Source organism: Poecile atricapillus, chromosome W (genome assembly GCF_030490865.1).
Source record: "Poecile atricapillus isolate bPoeAtr1 chromosome W, bPoeAtr1.hap1, whole genome shotgun sequence".
NCBI lineage: Eukaryota > Metazoa > Chordata > Aves > Passeriformes > Paridae > Poecile > Poecile atricapillus.
The window spans coordinates 28,725,502-28,739,141 of NC_081288.1; the positions used below are offsets into that span (position 1 = coordinate 28,725,502).

At 39.0% G+C, this 13,640-nt stretch overlaps 1 protein-coding gene across 3 annotated transcripts in view; it reads left to right on the forward strand.

The window, feature by feature from the left end:
- Positions 1 to 13,640, forward strand: part of LOC131591965 (phospholipase-B 81-like) — a 37,139-nt gene that overhangs the window by 3,800 nt on the left and 19,699 nt on the right. For 2 of the 3 annotated variants that reach the window (XM_058863126.1, XM_058863125.1), the window contains exons 2-4: positions 2,891 to 3,110; positions 9,496 to 9,579; positions 11,469 to 11,607. In XM_058863126.1, the coding sequence (XP_058719109.1) occupies positions 2,891 to 3,110; positions 9,496 to 9,579; positions 11,469 to 11,607 (443 nt within the window). Of the gene's footprint in view, positions 1 to 1,085; positions 1,257 to 2,890; positions 3,111 to 9,495; positions 9,580 to 11,468; positions 11,608 to 13,640 lie in introns of those variants that run through there. The other variant, XM_058863127.1, reaches the window with a different exon arrangement.

The window sequence follows — 13,640 nt, forward strand, 5'->3', positions numbered from 1 at the left end:
CTCATGGAGGGGAACGGTGATCCCGCTGCATGCCCTATCCCCTGGGATTTTGAGTCGTTCATTGCAGTAGATAGTGTGTGCTCTGGTGTGTTACTGAGGCTATTCTAAGCAACACTGTGGTGGAGTCGTTAGAGATGATCACAGTCTTTGACTTATCAGAGTCCTAGTAGACTGAAAATCTGGAAGTCTTAACTTTGATGATGAAAGGATGATTTGTAGGTTCATGGAGACATTGCAGTTGTTTCATATTGACCAATATGACTGCTGGGATAAGAGGTGCTAGGGTCCCTGCCTCACCCTTCAAAAATAAATGTAAAAATGCCAGTATTATTCAATAGGAAGGCTCCTGTTTTTTTCAGAACTCAAACAGGATTGATTGAAAATGTGCATGCACTTCTTGTATATCTATACTCTGTGTTATGCTTCTGGATGGTTTTCTTGGCAAAGACAGTCCTGCTCATTTAGATGAACACAGAATAAAATTGTAACAGATTAGGTGGTACAAAGTGTTTTGATTATATTGTAGTGTAGACAGGTTTATAAGCTTGTAGTTTTAACTCCAGCTGCAAGGTGAAATAAGATGATGAGTCAATCAAAAGGAAAAGCAGTAATGGGAAATAGTGTTTTTCTGCATTGTTGTTAAACTATAACAGCTACCTTGATGCTATTTTTTTAAAGGCCTCTCAAGGTTTGTTGCAAATTATCCTGTAATTTAATGTTTCCCCTTCCTTCCCATCTTCTTTGAGTCCTGGTTTTCTTCAGATTAAATTTGTCATGTATGGAAGCTGGGCTAGGTCAAATTTGGGGTAATTAAAAAGTTTATTCTGACTTTTGAAAATAGCTCTGCATGTTCATGCTCTGGCAGAGCATAAAACAAAGAAACCCAGCCTGCTGTGTATGAGTATCTGTGTCAGATTTGTCTATCTGGCTTTGGTATCAACTTTCTTTTCCAAAGGAAAGCAATAGCTATTTTGCTTTAGGCAGACAGTTTCTGTATAGGTATAATAGGTATTCTGCCATACCTATTTAATTTGCAGGCACTAATGGCAATACCCAGCTTCCCTGGTTCCTCTTGACTTCTAGCCACCTCTCCACAGCCTTCTGAAGAGATGGAAAGATGGTCATGGTTTGCCTTACTTTGTTCTTTCTCTTTTTATCTGTTCCTCAACATCTTTGTTTATTGTGCAAGTAGTCTCTCCTCTGCCCTGCAATGGGCTTCTTGGCTGGAATCAGTCCACATGTTTACTGCTGAACAGGTGAGTTGTGTTCTGCTCTGACCCCTTGCATCACCCCCTCACAGAACTTCCTTTTCCCTGACTTTTTTGGTATGTAAGCTTTAGCTTTGTAAGGTGGTCTTCGGCTTTTATCAGTGATGGCCCTTATCAGCCTGCTCTTCTGTTTATGGATTTTTCAGTCTGAGTGATTTCCATATTTACTTTTAACCTAAAGTAGAAATTACTGCTTCTATTACTAGAGGATAATTAAGGAGACAACAGAAGACTAAGCTCATAGCTGCTTGAAGACTGCTTGAAAGTCTGTAGTGTCTATCCTTTAAATAGCCTCAGTACCTGGCAGATGAAAAATGTGTTTTTAAACACTGTGTTCCAAGTCCTGAAATTACTTCATCTCTAAATAGACTCATGTAACAACTTCTTTTCATAGAATGTGAAAAATGCAAAGTTCTTTCACTACTAAAGTTCTGGTTGTGCCAATTGTTTTTCTGTTCCCATGGAAAGTGTCTCTAGTACATCATGAAGACTGACCTGGTGTACAGTGGTACAAATCCTAGCTGGAGGCTGGTAGCAAGTGCTCTATGCCAGTGGTTGGTACTGGTCAGCATCTTCCTTAGTGACTTTGGTGATGGGGCATAGTGTGCCCTCAACAAGTTTACTGTTGGTGTGCCAGAGGGCTGTGCAGCCATTCAGAAGGGCTGCTTATGAATTTATCCCTTAAAACTTTTCAAGTAATTCTGGGACCTCTGACATACTTTTTTTTAACTCTTCTAATAGGGATGTAGTAATGATTTGATCAGTCATGCATAGAGAGCAGATGTAATCACAGCCCATCTTAGGGAGGATTCAATTATAATAGTAGGGTATGGGACTTTTTTGATTTTGTTGTTATTTTTTTGGTGGTTTGATTTGTGGTTTTTTTTGTTTTTTTTTCAGAAGCAGTTTACCTTGCTCTTTATTCTTTAGCTTTGTAGGATTAAACCACAAGTAATCAAGAATGTTTCTTAAAGCAGCAGTCGAAATGGAACTCTGGGAAGACTATTGCCCTTCCTTCCTGTTTGTGTCATGCTTGGGATCAGTTCTATTTCAGATGGATGATAGACATTGTGTACCTTGTAAAGGACTGCATACCTGCTGGGCTTTGTCTTTAAGCTTGTGATCCACTGAATCCTAGTGCTTCTGTTATGTCACCTCAGGGACTGGTTCCTCAGATGGTCAGTGTAGAAAGCTTTTGCAAGTTTTTGAGTCTTTAGCTGGGAAATTAAGTCAACAGAAGCTTATAATGGTTTGCAGTTAAGGCATGCTGTCTTCTAAAGTTGCTTTCAGTAAGATTTGTATAGATTGTCTTCTGGGCCAGGTAAGGAAATGCTTCTCAGAGTTTTATGTCAACGCTCTGCTATGCTGGAGCTGTGCACTGAAAGAGTTGTAGATAACTTCCAGAAGAATAACATGAGAATGTTTAGCTGTGAGCTTTTGTAAAACTCCAGTTAGTCCTCATGCCCTTTTTCAGTACATTAGCTTTAGTGTTGATCTCTGTAAGCCTATGGAAAGCTATAAAATTAACTTTTTTAAATTGCCAAAATACTGTCTTGACATTTCAGTATTGCATAGGAAACACCTACTTACGTTTTCCTTTTCTCCTTTCTTCTTCACCACAGAACTCCGCTATGCAACTGTGTACTGGAATAGAGCCGAAAAAATACTTCAGGTCAGGAATACGCTGGATAGGAGTGGAGATGCTTATGGCTTCTACAACAACAGTCTACAGACATCAGGCTGGGGAGTCCTGGAGATCAGAGCAGGCTATGGCACTCAGACCTTAAGCAATGAAGATATTATGTATGTTGCTGGCTTCTTGGAAGGCTATCTCACAGCTCCGTAAGTACCTCAGGAAGCAGCTCAGTTCATGACACTTCCAGTGTATTTCTGTACTTGTGAGATATTTTTGTTTGCTTTCAGTGCCCTAAATTCCTTTCCATTTAAACTAATGATACATTTTACAGCTGAGTGCTGTTCTTTTAATTAGTAGCAGGTACAAAGTATGGCTTCATCATTATCAGGATGTGCCTTCCCCTTCTCATTCTGCAGGATCTCCCAACACCTCGGTGAGATAGATGAGTACTGTATCTGTATTACTGGTTAGGTAATGTAATCACAAAATAACGTAAGTGTAGGGAAGTGCATAAGGAGTAGCAAAAAGTGTGGTTATTTTGCCAGCCTGTGGTTAGATCAGGCAGTTGAGAGTAGATCATGCAGGGAGAAATGTTGCTAGCAAGGTTCTGCAGGGCTTCCTTAAGGACGTTTTTCAGCAAATACTGTCAAGAAACTACCAGGGAGCAGATACTGAAACTTCACAGCATGGGGAGCTGTGTTGGCCATCTTAAAAAAAACAATGAAATATACACTGTAGGCCTGAAGGCAGGCTGGGGTGTGTCTAGAAGGGTTAGTGTTCTCCTGAAAGCCCTGTGGGATTTAGCCTTTCCCACAGTGCACATCTATGAAAAGTGACAGAATTTTATACTTGTCACAAATCCAGAGCAGGGTTTTTTCCTAAAATAAAACAAACAGAAAAATCCATAACCCCAAACAATAGCCAACCAAAAAAATTAACCAAACTCGATTCTTTCCTAAGAACAAAGGCTAAGTTGGAAGACAGAATGACACTATGAAATACTCACTGATAGCAGATGGCAATGCTAGGTTGATAATCTTAAGGGTCTTTCCCAGTCTAAGAGATTCCATGATTCTCTATAGCTGGTGATACAGCTAAGAACATGTGTGGCTTGTTGTTGAACAAGCTCCATCTTTTGCTCTATCAACACAGTCATAGGAAAAGAAAAATTCCAAAATTCTGATGCTGGGACATAGCTGGGAGAAGTTTATGATGGCTACTGTGGCTTGACTTTTTGGCTTCACCAACTTTGCTTTCAGAGCACTGAAGTAAATACCCATAGGCAGTGTCGCCCAGGCCAGCAAGGGCAGGTTGTGTGTTGAACATTTGTCAGATATGACTGCTGGACCAGATTATATTCATTTAATTAGTAATATACTTTAAGATCAGTTAATATTTATGGATAGCTCTCTGAGCGTATGATAATGTGACTCACTAGTAGGTTTTGCTGGTGAGGCACCTAGGTCTCTGGAAGTGTATAAAGGAAATTCAATAAAGTAGTATTTGTCAATAACAAAACACTTCTGAGAGAGTGAAGGAGTTCTAAAGTTCATAGTACACAACTTGTACTCCAGACAGGAAAGGAAATTAAGTTCATGAGAGATCTGTTGTTGGATTATTTGGTGTGAGTGGTTACTGCCTTGCACTATTTGGTCAGTTTATGACCAAATAGGTCAGTTTGGTCTATCCCTGAATCTGGGGAGTGCTAGCATTACATTTAGAATATTGTTTAAATTGGATATTGTTCAACGTTTTTTTTCCTAAGGCTTTACCTAGGTGTGTTAATCAATAGGTGATTAAGCTTAAGTTTTGTCATGCTTCAGGTAGCTCAGTCCACGCTAAGCTCAATTAGATGGCAAGTAGTGCTGTAGTAGTAACAACTCACACCCTGTTCCTCTTCTGCGTCTGCAGAAGATGTGTCTTCATGAGTTTGAAACAAACTCAAGTACATGTCTGTTCCTTTTAATGTGGTTTCAATGTGAAACAGTCTCTGCAGGGATTTATCTGATGTCTTATTCTAGGCTAAGTTTTAGAGGAAGGAGGTTTCCTCCCTTTTGGTTTTTTCCATGTGCGTTAAGTGAAGATTCACAGAAGTGAAGTTATCCAAGTTATTCTGCGCAAGGCTTTTGCCTTCTGCAGGTCGTGTGCTTACTGAGGTTGGTTCCTAGCCTGGCTGCTGTTACTCTAGGGTTAACAGCTCCAGCACTGAGTGGTCCTTTGTAAAGAAGTGGCTATAGCAGAACTAGTAATGAACAGAAGTGAAGCTGAGGGCTTGTATTAACGTGGAAAAGTACGGCTTGAGACTCAGGCTTTTAAGTTAAATGGGGAATTCAGCTGTTTGAAAGGAAATTAGATGCTAGAGTGGGTTAAGATGCAAAACCAAAAGCAGCCAAACCAAAACCAAGAGCAGCTGTCTTATCTGAGGAGATGTTTTGAGAAAATCCACTGAGAAATCCCTTGACAAGTGCAAAATCTGAAAATGCTTCCTGTTAATAAAATGAATATCAAATATTATACATACTGAGTTTAATTTTTTTGGCTATTTTTTTGTCCCTTTGTCCATCTGTAACTGCAGTGCAAGCATATTTCTCACTGGGTGTTACAAACAAGTTTTTTCTGTCAGGTTGTGTAAAGCTATTTTGGAGAAAGCTTCTGGAGAAGCCTTCTAAGAGTACCTTTTGAAAATGTTTTGGGTAAGGAGCAGAGATGAAATAGCAATGTACTCTCTTGACCCTTGATAGCACAGAGAACCTATTACTTCAGGTTTTAGCTGCATGACCTTGGTGGGTTTTTATTATTTGGCAAACTGCAACAAATGAATCCTTTTATAGACTGTGTTTGCAGTTTCCTAAATTGCAGAAGTGAGAACTCCCTAAGTCTGCAGATGTTAAGATTGCACTCAGAACTCCATTTCTCCTTCATCTTGACTAGAAATTTAGAGAATCCTAATGAACATGCAGGCAGATGTTCCATCTATGGGACAGTTAAACAAGGCTTCTGAAGTAAAACTGGGAAACAGCCTTTCTCAATCGGTAGCTCTATTCCCCTCAGACTACCTGGCCCATTTAACCTGTCTTAGGGAAACTCTAGCACCATCACAACTTTACTTAGAGAAGGTGTCTCTAAACACTCTCATTCTGCTTTTGCACACATTGGTGCCCACAGCTCGAGCTTCCATTTTAAGTTCTTGGTACGAACAAGGGAGAGTGTAGGTACGTGTTTAGCTTTGGGGAAGGCTTTATTTGCACTGTCAGCCATTTAGCTGCTGGAGTGAAGAGCCATATGTGACATACCTGTACAAGCACCTCAGGTGGTTCAGGCACAGCCTTACAAGCCTTACAATATGAAAACATTGGGTGTGCTTGGTAATTGAAGAGCTTTTTAGTAGGTGGTTACCTGTAGTCCAGACAACTCCAAGGTCTCCAGCTGTCTGGCATCCATATGTGATAAAGACTCCATGAAGCTGACCTAGGGTGGCTTTTTGCAGAAATCCTAGAAGTCCTACTAGGAAGAGCTCTGATGTGATGCATTGATAGGAACGAAATGTTGGGGCCTGAACCCATGTTGAAGTACAGCTTCCTGCAGAAGCTGTTGGATGAACCCGAGGTCCAACTTGGCAGTGCCTGCAATTTGGAGACCTTCAGGCATTCTCAACTAGCACAGATCTCACATTACTCTTAGGGCATGAAGGAAAGTTTCCAGATGCAGCTAAGTATATGCCTTGCCTATAGTAGGAACCTAAACAGTCTGTAAAATAACCAGATTTTTTTTAAAAATCAAAATATAAAGCATGCTACAACTGTCTTATCTTTGATTACTGGGGAGGAATTAATCTCAGCTCTAACTGCTGAGGTCAGTGGTAGAAAAAGCAAGTCCGACAATTTTCCAGTGATGGCAGAAATGTAAGTCTTCTCTAGAACATGCTTCATCTTTCTAGTGTTGACACCCGATTCAGAGTATGAGAGTATCCACATGTTTTTAAAATGCCTAGTTAGACACTGGATAAATAGAATCTTAGTCTGTAATGTCTGGCGATTCAAACATTTGTTTTTATCCCAAATCGCTCACCTTTCTACGAAGTCCAGTCGTATAATCTAGCCAACGTACTTGCTCTGGCTTTCTTAGGTATGAATTTCCTTTCCCCATTTCTAACAGAGAAGTGTTAATGAGGCAGAGAAGTGAGTTAGTGGCAGAACACATCTAAATCTGTGACATTATTTTAAACCAGTTCCAACTGGGACATACCAGGTGCCGAAGATCAGTATTTAAATTTCAAGCAACATTAATTTTACTCTTTCCTCATATAGCCTCAACTGACCTGAGTCCTGTCATGTTCCTTGCTAATTTGAAGGAGGAGGACTCTGCTTTTCTGGTTTTAGGCTTGGAATTCTTGTCCTAGATTTGCAATTGCTTTGTGATTTGCCTTAGATGTAGTTTCAAAGCCTTACTGTAGTGATCCAATTTAATTCTGAGAATAATGCCCTTACAAAACACACAAGCTATGCATATAGAAGCTTTGTTAAAGCAAAAAAAGCTGAAGAGAGCAACAGGGGGAAAAATTCTTGATAACATGGTCATTAAAAAAAAAAAATCAATTCTAGGAATTGTCTGTCCTCTGATAGCAAATAGGAGTGAAAGCCATTAAAGAAGCCGTCATTCTGACCTAACCCAGTCTCTACATCAGTCATGACAGCTTAAAGATACTGCTGTAAAATCTGCCTTTGAGTGCAAAATAGAGAGTAGAACTGATGGTTGAGTTTGGAAGCCTAATCATTTGTCCTAGCTTAGGCAGTGGTTATGCCAGTATCCTAGCTGAATTTTATATTCCTCATCTGTGTCTAATCCCTAAATGATCATCTGCCAGATGGACCAATTTGTGCTATTTGCTCCTCTTTAGTGACATGAGAGCTCTGATTTCTAGAATGGAGTATGTTATGCTCTAGTTCCCTTCCTAAAGTTACTTGGGATTTTTAGTTGCCAGATTCTCTGTGAATATGCAGGGGTGGAGAATATTGATCTATTTCTCCAGTTTTCTTGCCATCTTCTGGAAGCAGGTTATGATATTTTATGTAGTCTTGTGTTACATGGGAGTCAAGAAACTCCAGAACTGAAATTGTTGCTGTAGCTGTAGTTTTGTGAAAAATGTAATGGTGCAAAGCTGTTGAATGCTCCCCTGTTGTCCCAGCATCTCCCTTCTACAACCTAATTCAAACTACAAATAAAAACAAATCACATTTTTGCTGAATTAATGTTTTGCCTGAATGTGTGAGACAATTAGGTTTGATTGTCAGAATGGTACCAGAGCTGAGAAAAGCAGCAGGATCATGCTATCAAGTTCATGCAGTTGTTTGGGAATGGGGCAAGAGACAGAAAGAGGGGAGAAGGTCAGTGGATGATTCTCTAGTCATCAGCAAACTGTTCTATAATCTTTGTATTCCGTAATTATTCCCTGAGGGAAATTGGGAAGAACATCCCTCCCAGAGAAAGCTGCCATCATAAGTTTTACTACAGGAATTCTGCCCTGCTGGCATGTGCTTTCCTTGAGGCTGGTATCTGTTTCTCAGTGCTGTTTTCCTTCTCTCAGCACTTGGTAGGAGATAAATGTACTGATAACAGACGTAATTCTATCAACTCCAGACCTCAACAAAATAATTCTCTGCTTATGTCTCTCTTTTTCTTTTTTTTTCTTTTTTTTTAAATTAAATCAGTGACTGAAAAATGTGTTGGTTAAGTTTGACTCACATTAAGAGAAATGTTGAAGTCTTATTTTGGCTTGGATTATACAATTACATTTCAGCTAAAATGGAAGGGTGATTTTAATTCTGGGCTCCTGAGCATTTTTTTGACACTTGATTTCATCTCGAAGGACTTCACTTAAAGAAAACAAACAAAAAAGCCCTAACCTACCAAGCAACAAAGCCCTTTCAACTTTTATTTTTAATAGTTAATGTGGATAAAACAGCTAACTGAATTCAACAACATAAAAAAATCAAGAACTTTAGTCTCCATAAAGCTGAATCTATTTACAGCTGCCATGAGTGAGAGTTTCTGTGGTAACATGTAGGATTACTTATACACATTTAAAAATGGAGATACCTTAAACAGAAAGGAACATGGTTACTGGCAAATAAAACCTGCTAGACATCATGCTGAAATTCTCTTTCTGTAGAGTGAAATGAACTGAATCAGCAAATTATATTACCTTTGCCTCTGTGGGGTTTTTTTTTGTTTCCAAATAGAATAGCTCTCCAGAAAACTGTTTTTGTTGTGCTTAAAATCATGTGCTAATGCTTTCAAGATGCTTCTGGCCTACAAATATTCCCTGAATGTACAGTTTTGCTATGAAGTACTTCAATTTCATTCTTGCTTCTTTCCATTGTGCAGCAGTTTGAGCAGGCATTGGCAAAACAATTTATTTTAAGTCATATTTTAACAATAATTTTGTGTTACTTTTGCTATTTGTCATGCACTGGAGTGTTTTCTGTGAGTAGGAGAAACTTTGTGGACTGTGTTGCTTGTCTGTCAATGCATGTTGATTCATGGTAAACAGATGATGCAAAGGAATAACTCCTGTTACTCTTGTTTTTTCAGGCAAATGTATGACCATGCTGCAAATATGTATCCACAACTAATTAAGACTCCCACCATTCGAAGTGGAGTTCAGAATTTTATGGCGTATGTATTTGTTTGCTAAAAATAAATCAGTCAAGACTTGGGGTTGGAGGATGACAGAATTTTCAACTTTTTTTTATTCTTTTCCTTATGGGCTTAGGAAAATATATAGTTCCTTTCCCCTCTGATTGAATACCATTATTATTAAAAGAAGTTCTAAATATGCATGAAGAAGTGCATATACCCTTCCCTAATTCTGATTCTTTCAAAGAAATGCTAAAAACCATTTGCTTCCAAAGGATGGGGAAAATGTCAATGAATTCTGAAGGTCATTCTAGTAAAATTCCTTCTTTGAAAAGCTGGTATTATCAATATTACACTGAACAGTGGTCTTCTGGCACCTTAATCTTTTTAGCATTGTGTATCCTTTCCTTCTTCTGTCAGGTTAGTATTTTATTCTACCACCAGTGTAAATTCTATTATAATCACAAAAGTTCTGATTCACTTTTCTCTTTCGCTGTAAAAATCAAAAGTAATTCTGCTTGAATAATGCAGCTACACTAGTGGCAAAACTACAAGTAGGAGAAGAACCAGGCCATGTACTGGGAAACTCAGCTGTAATTACTAATTATTTTAATCTCCTTAGACTTGTGGTTTTTCCATTACAAATACTTGTGTGAAATGCTCACTTTTGGGGACTATTTTTTTCCATCTTTGCCTTGTCTTGCCCTTTCCATAATGGGTTGAATATCTGACTGTTATTGGTGTGCATGTATAAAGTTGACTGGTTTTAGCTTATCCAAAAAATAGAACAAAGTGTCTTAGTGCTCCCTTGCTATCATTTTTTAGCATTGCCGTGCTCCTCCTTGTGAGAAAAATGGGATAGCTACTATAACAGTGTGTACATGTTTTATCCTAGAATGACAAGCACAGCAGCTGTATTCCCCAAGAAGCATTGTTGGCTGAAGGGGGCAATACTAGGTGGTCTTGTATTGCTTTTCTATTGCCTCTATCCTCAGCTCCTGCATCACTGCTTAACTTTATGGCAGTTCTGCAATATGGGTTGCTGTGTTGTCTTGGAAGTCCGTAGCCCTAAGTACTCTGACCATATCCCTATTTCCTTGGACATACTTCTTGCATCTTGTTGCTTCTTGAAAGCTAACTCTGGTTGACTTTCTCACCCATATATTGCTGGAAGAATTTGCTTCCTTTACAGGTTTGTCCTCTCTATTTTGCTACTTTTACATAGTGTTGGATGGATAGATACCGGAGGACGGAATAGGCGAGAATCTGATCCTCATTTCTTGTGGCTATTTTGTGGCCTTTTGTGCACAGAAAAAGAGAGAATTTGGAGAGATCCTTACAATCTTGGTGGCTCTTGCCCCAGGGTCTGTTCAGCTTGTGTTGCTTCATGCTTGAAACCTGGATGATTTGGCTCTTGACTGGATCTTGCACAGGGTACAGTTGTTTGGTCTCCCACCTGCTAGTCAGAGGAGCAGAGACACGGTTCTCAGGCAGCATTTGAGCACCAGCATCAGAAAGCCTTCATTGCACTTGAACCTGGAGGAATGAAGGAGGCTCTTCAAATGTCAATCTATTTTTATTCTGAAATAGACATTTGAAAGGGAATGGTTCATCTGACCTATCAAACGCATGTTTCCCTTTACTGACTAGATCTGCTATAGCAAAGTCCCCCACAAACATGGAATCTAACTCCATCTTTGACACTAAAATCTAATGAAGGCACATGATTGTAGGATATTTTGTTTAAGTCTGAACATTTACACTTGGAGGACGTAATGTTTGTATCTGCAAGATTTCCAGAGCATGATTTGCCTCAAATCTTTATTAAGACTGGACCATCTGGGTCATAATGTATTTGTCCCTTTTCTGCATTATCAATTATACTCTAAAAATCCCAAGAAAACCCCAACCTGTTTGTTCCTCTGCAGGAAACAAGATCAATGGACAAGACAACAAATCAGAAATAATAAGGATGACCCATTTTGGAGGCATGCTGGCTATATTATTGCACAGTTGGATGGTCTGTACATGGGAGCCCTCGAGTGGGCTAAACTACATAAACAAACAGTAAGACTACTGCACATCTTTTTCAGTACCTGGGGTTGGGATGTCAGTGGAAACATGGGAGAAGGGGATCTGCTTTTTAAAAATAAGAAGCAAAAGTAGGATACTTACTGGCAGGTGCTCATTCTGCATGCCATTCATGCAAAATCTTTGGCTGTGGCTGTTCAGTGTTGATAATATGACTGAGCATTCAGGCCATGTAACCACAGATTGTTCACAAGGGGCTTGGAACCCTGGGCACTGGGTATGGTGATTAGGTTGGGGGTGGCTTTTGTATCCATGTGAATGTTGGAAGGACAGCAATTCTAAAGTGCTTGTTGCTGTCACTTTATGATTGTTATTAAGCAAATGACCCTTTAGGTATAAAGAGTACCTGCAACAGCATGAATTAAAGCGTTAATTTTTATTTCCAAGCATTAGATTTCAAATCCTAAAAGGCTTTCTATCTTAGACTGTGTTTTACTTTGCAAAATGACTTACTGCTTTCTGTCTTTTAAGTCTCAAAGATACATGTTTACAAAAGATGTGGTCTGTGTTGTGGCAGGTCAGATGGGATAGATTTTGGAGTTTCGTTGGATGGTGGTTTAGTTGGGTTTTTTTTGGGTGTTTTTTCATCATTTGTTGTTCTTTAATTTCAACTAGAATTGTATTCCGGATCATCAGCTTGTATGTAATAGCAGAACTACTTTAACTCCAGTAGAAACATGGCAGTTATAATGCTGTCCTAAAGTCTAATGTCCAATAGTGTGACAGTACAATAGTGAGTTTTCAGTGTGAGAGGAAGGACTTGAGTAATTGTAGTTGACTTTCTTACCTAGGTTAATCATACTAAGAATTCTGAGAAGTTGGGGGTCCTGAATTGTAAACAATTGCATTATAGTAAAATGTGCATCTTTCTTGCATAGAAGTCACTCTGGGACTTTAATGAATGGGGAGCCAGCTCAACTGAAAACAAAAAGTGTTTGTAATAATAATCCATCCTGAGGGACCTGAGTTTGTAGGGGGAAACGCTAGAAACCTTGACTTTCTTGGAGAAGAACACATTCATATCCTTTCATAACTTCTGTATTTGAAGAGCCAAAGAGCCCTCTCAAGCTCAGCAGTTTTTTGTTTTTTTTTTTTTTAAATTTTTTTTTCTGCTTCAGAATCTTTTAGTTTCATGTAGGGGGAAGGGAAAAGTGGTGGTTTGTGTCTGAGTTACTTCTTTGTAATAGGCATGCCCTGCCTGCAAAGTGTGTTCCTTGATGCTTGCTTATTTAACTATGCATTTCAATCTAAAAAACACTGACCTCTGAAGTGTTTGAATAATTTTTACCCTCTTTTTAGAAATCTCACCCAGATCTCTGTATAAAAATGGTGCATTTAGTGAAAGTTCAGATGTGTGGTTCAGGGTGAAATATTTGTGTCCTCCATTCTTGAATTATATGCAGAAAATATTTTTTTGGGTTTTTTTCCTTTTCAGGAATGTGCTTGAAGCCATTGGTGGGATTTATTTTGATTCTTTTCCATGTCAGTCACAATTTTAGCTTTGGACATTGTCACCTATGTTGAGATGCATATACTTTTATTCAAAGCAAAAATGTTCACTGTGTATGTATTTCTTACTTGAAATGGTGTTGCTATTTTCTCTCTTTGCCACAGCCAGTAAGTTAACATCAGTCCTTATCTTCGAGTATGTTTTGGACAGCTGCTCTAGGTCCTTGCCTTTTGTTGGCATCAAAATGACACCTGACAGTTCTGTAAAAGTACAGGAAGTTCATTTTGTTGGATAACATGATACTTTTCAAGTACTTTTGAGAGATTAGACTACCACTGTATGTACATATTTTCTGCTGCTAGGATCTCCTTCAGGAAACACAGCTTGAAGGCTGTTGCTCCAAGCTTACATATGCAATAAAAACAGGTGCAGATGCAAAGCTTCTGGCTAGTACTCTAGCTTTGACACATCCATTTATCTGAGAATCAGTTCAGCTTCTGTAAACTGTTGGTACTTGATAGCCCCCAGCTAAACTCACAAACCAACCACAAGAGCAAAA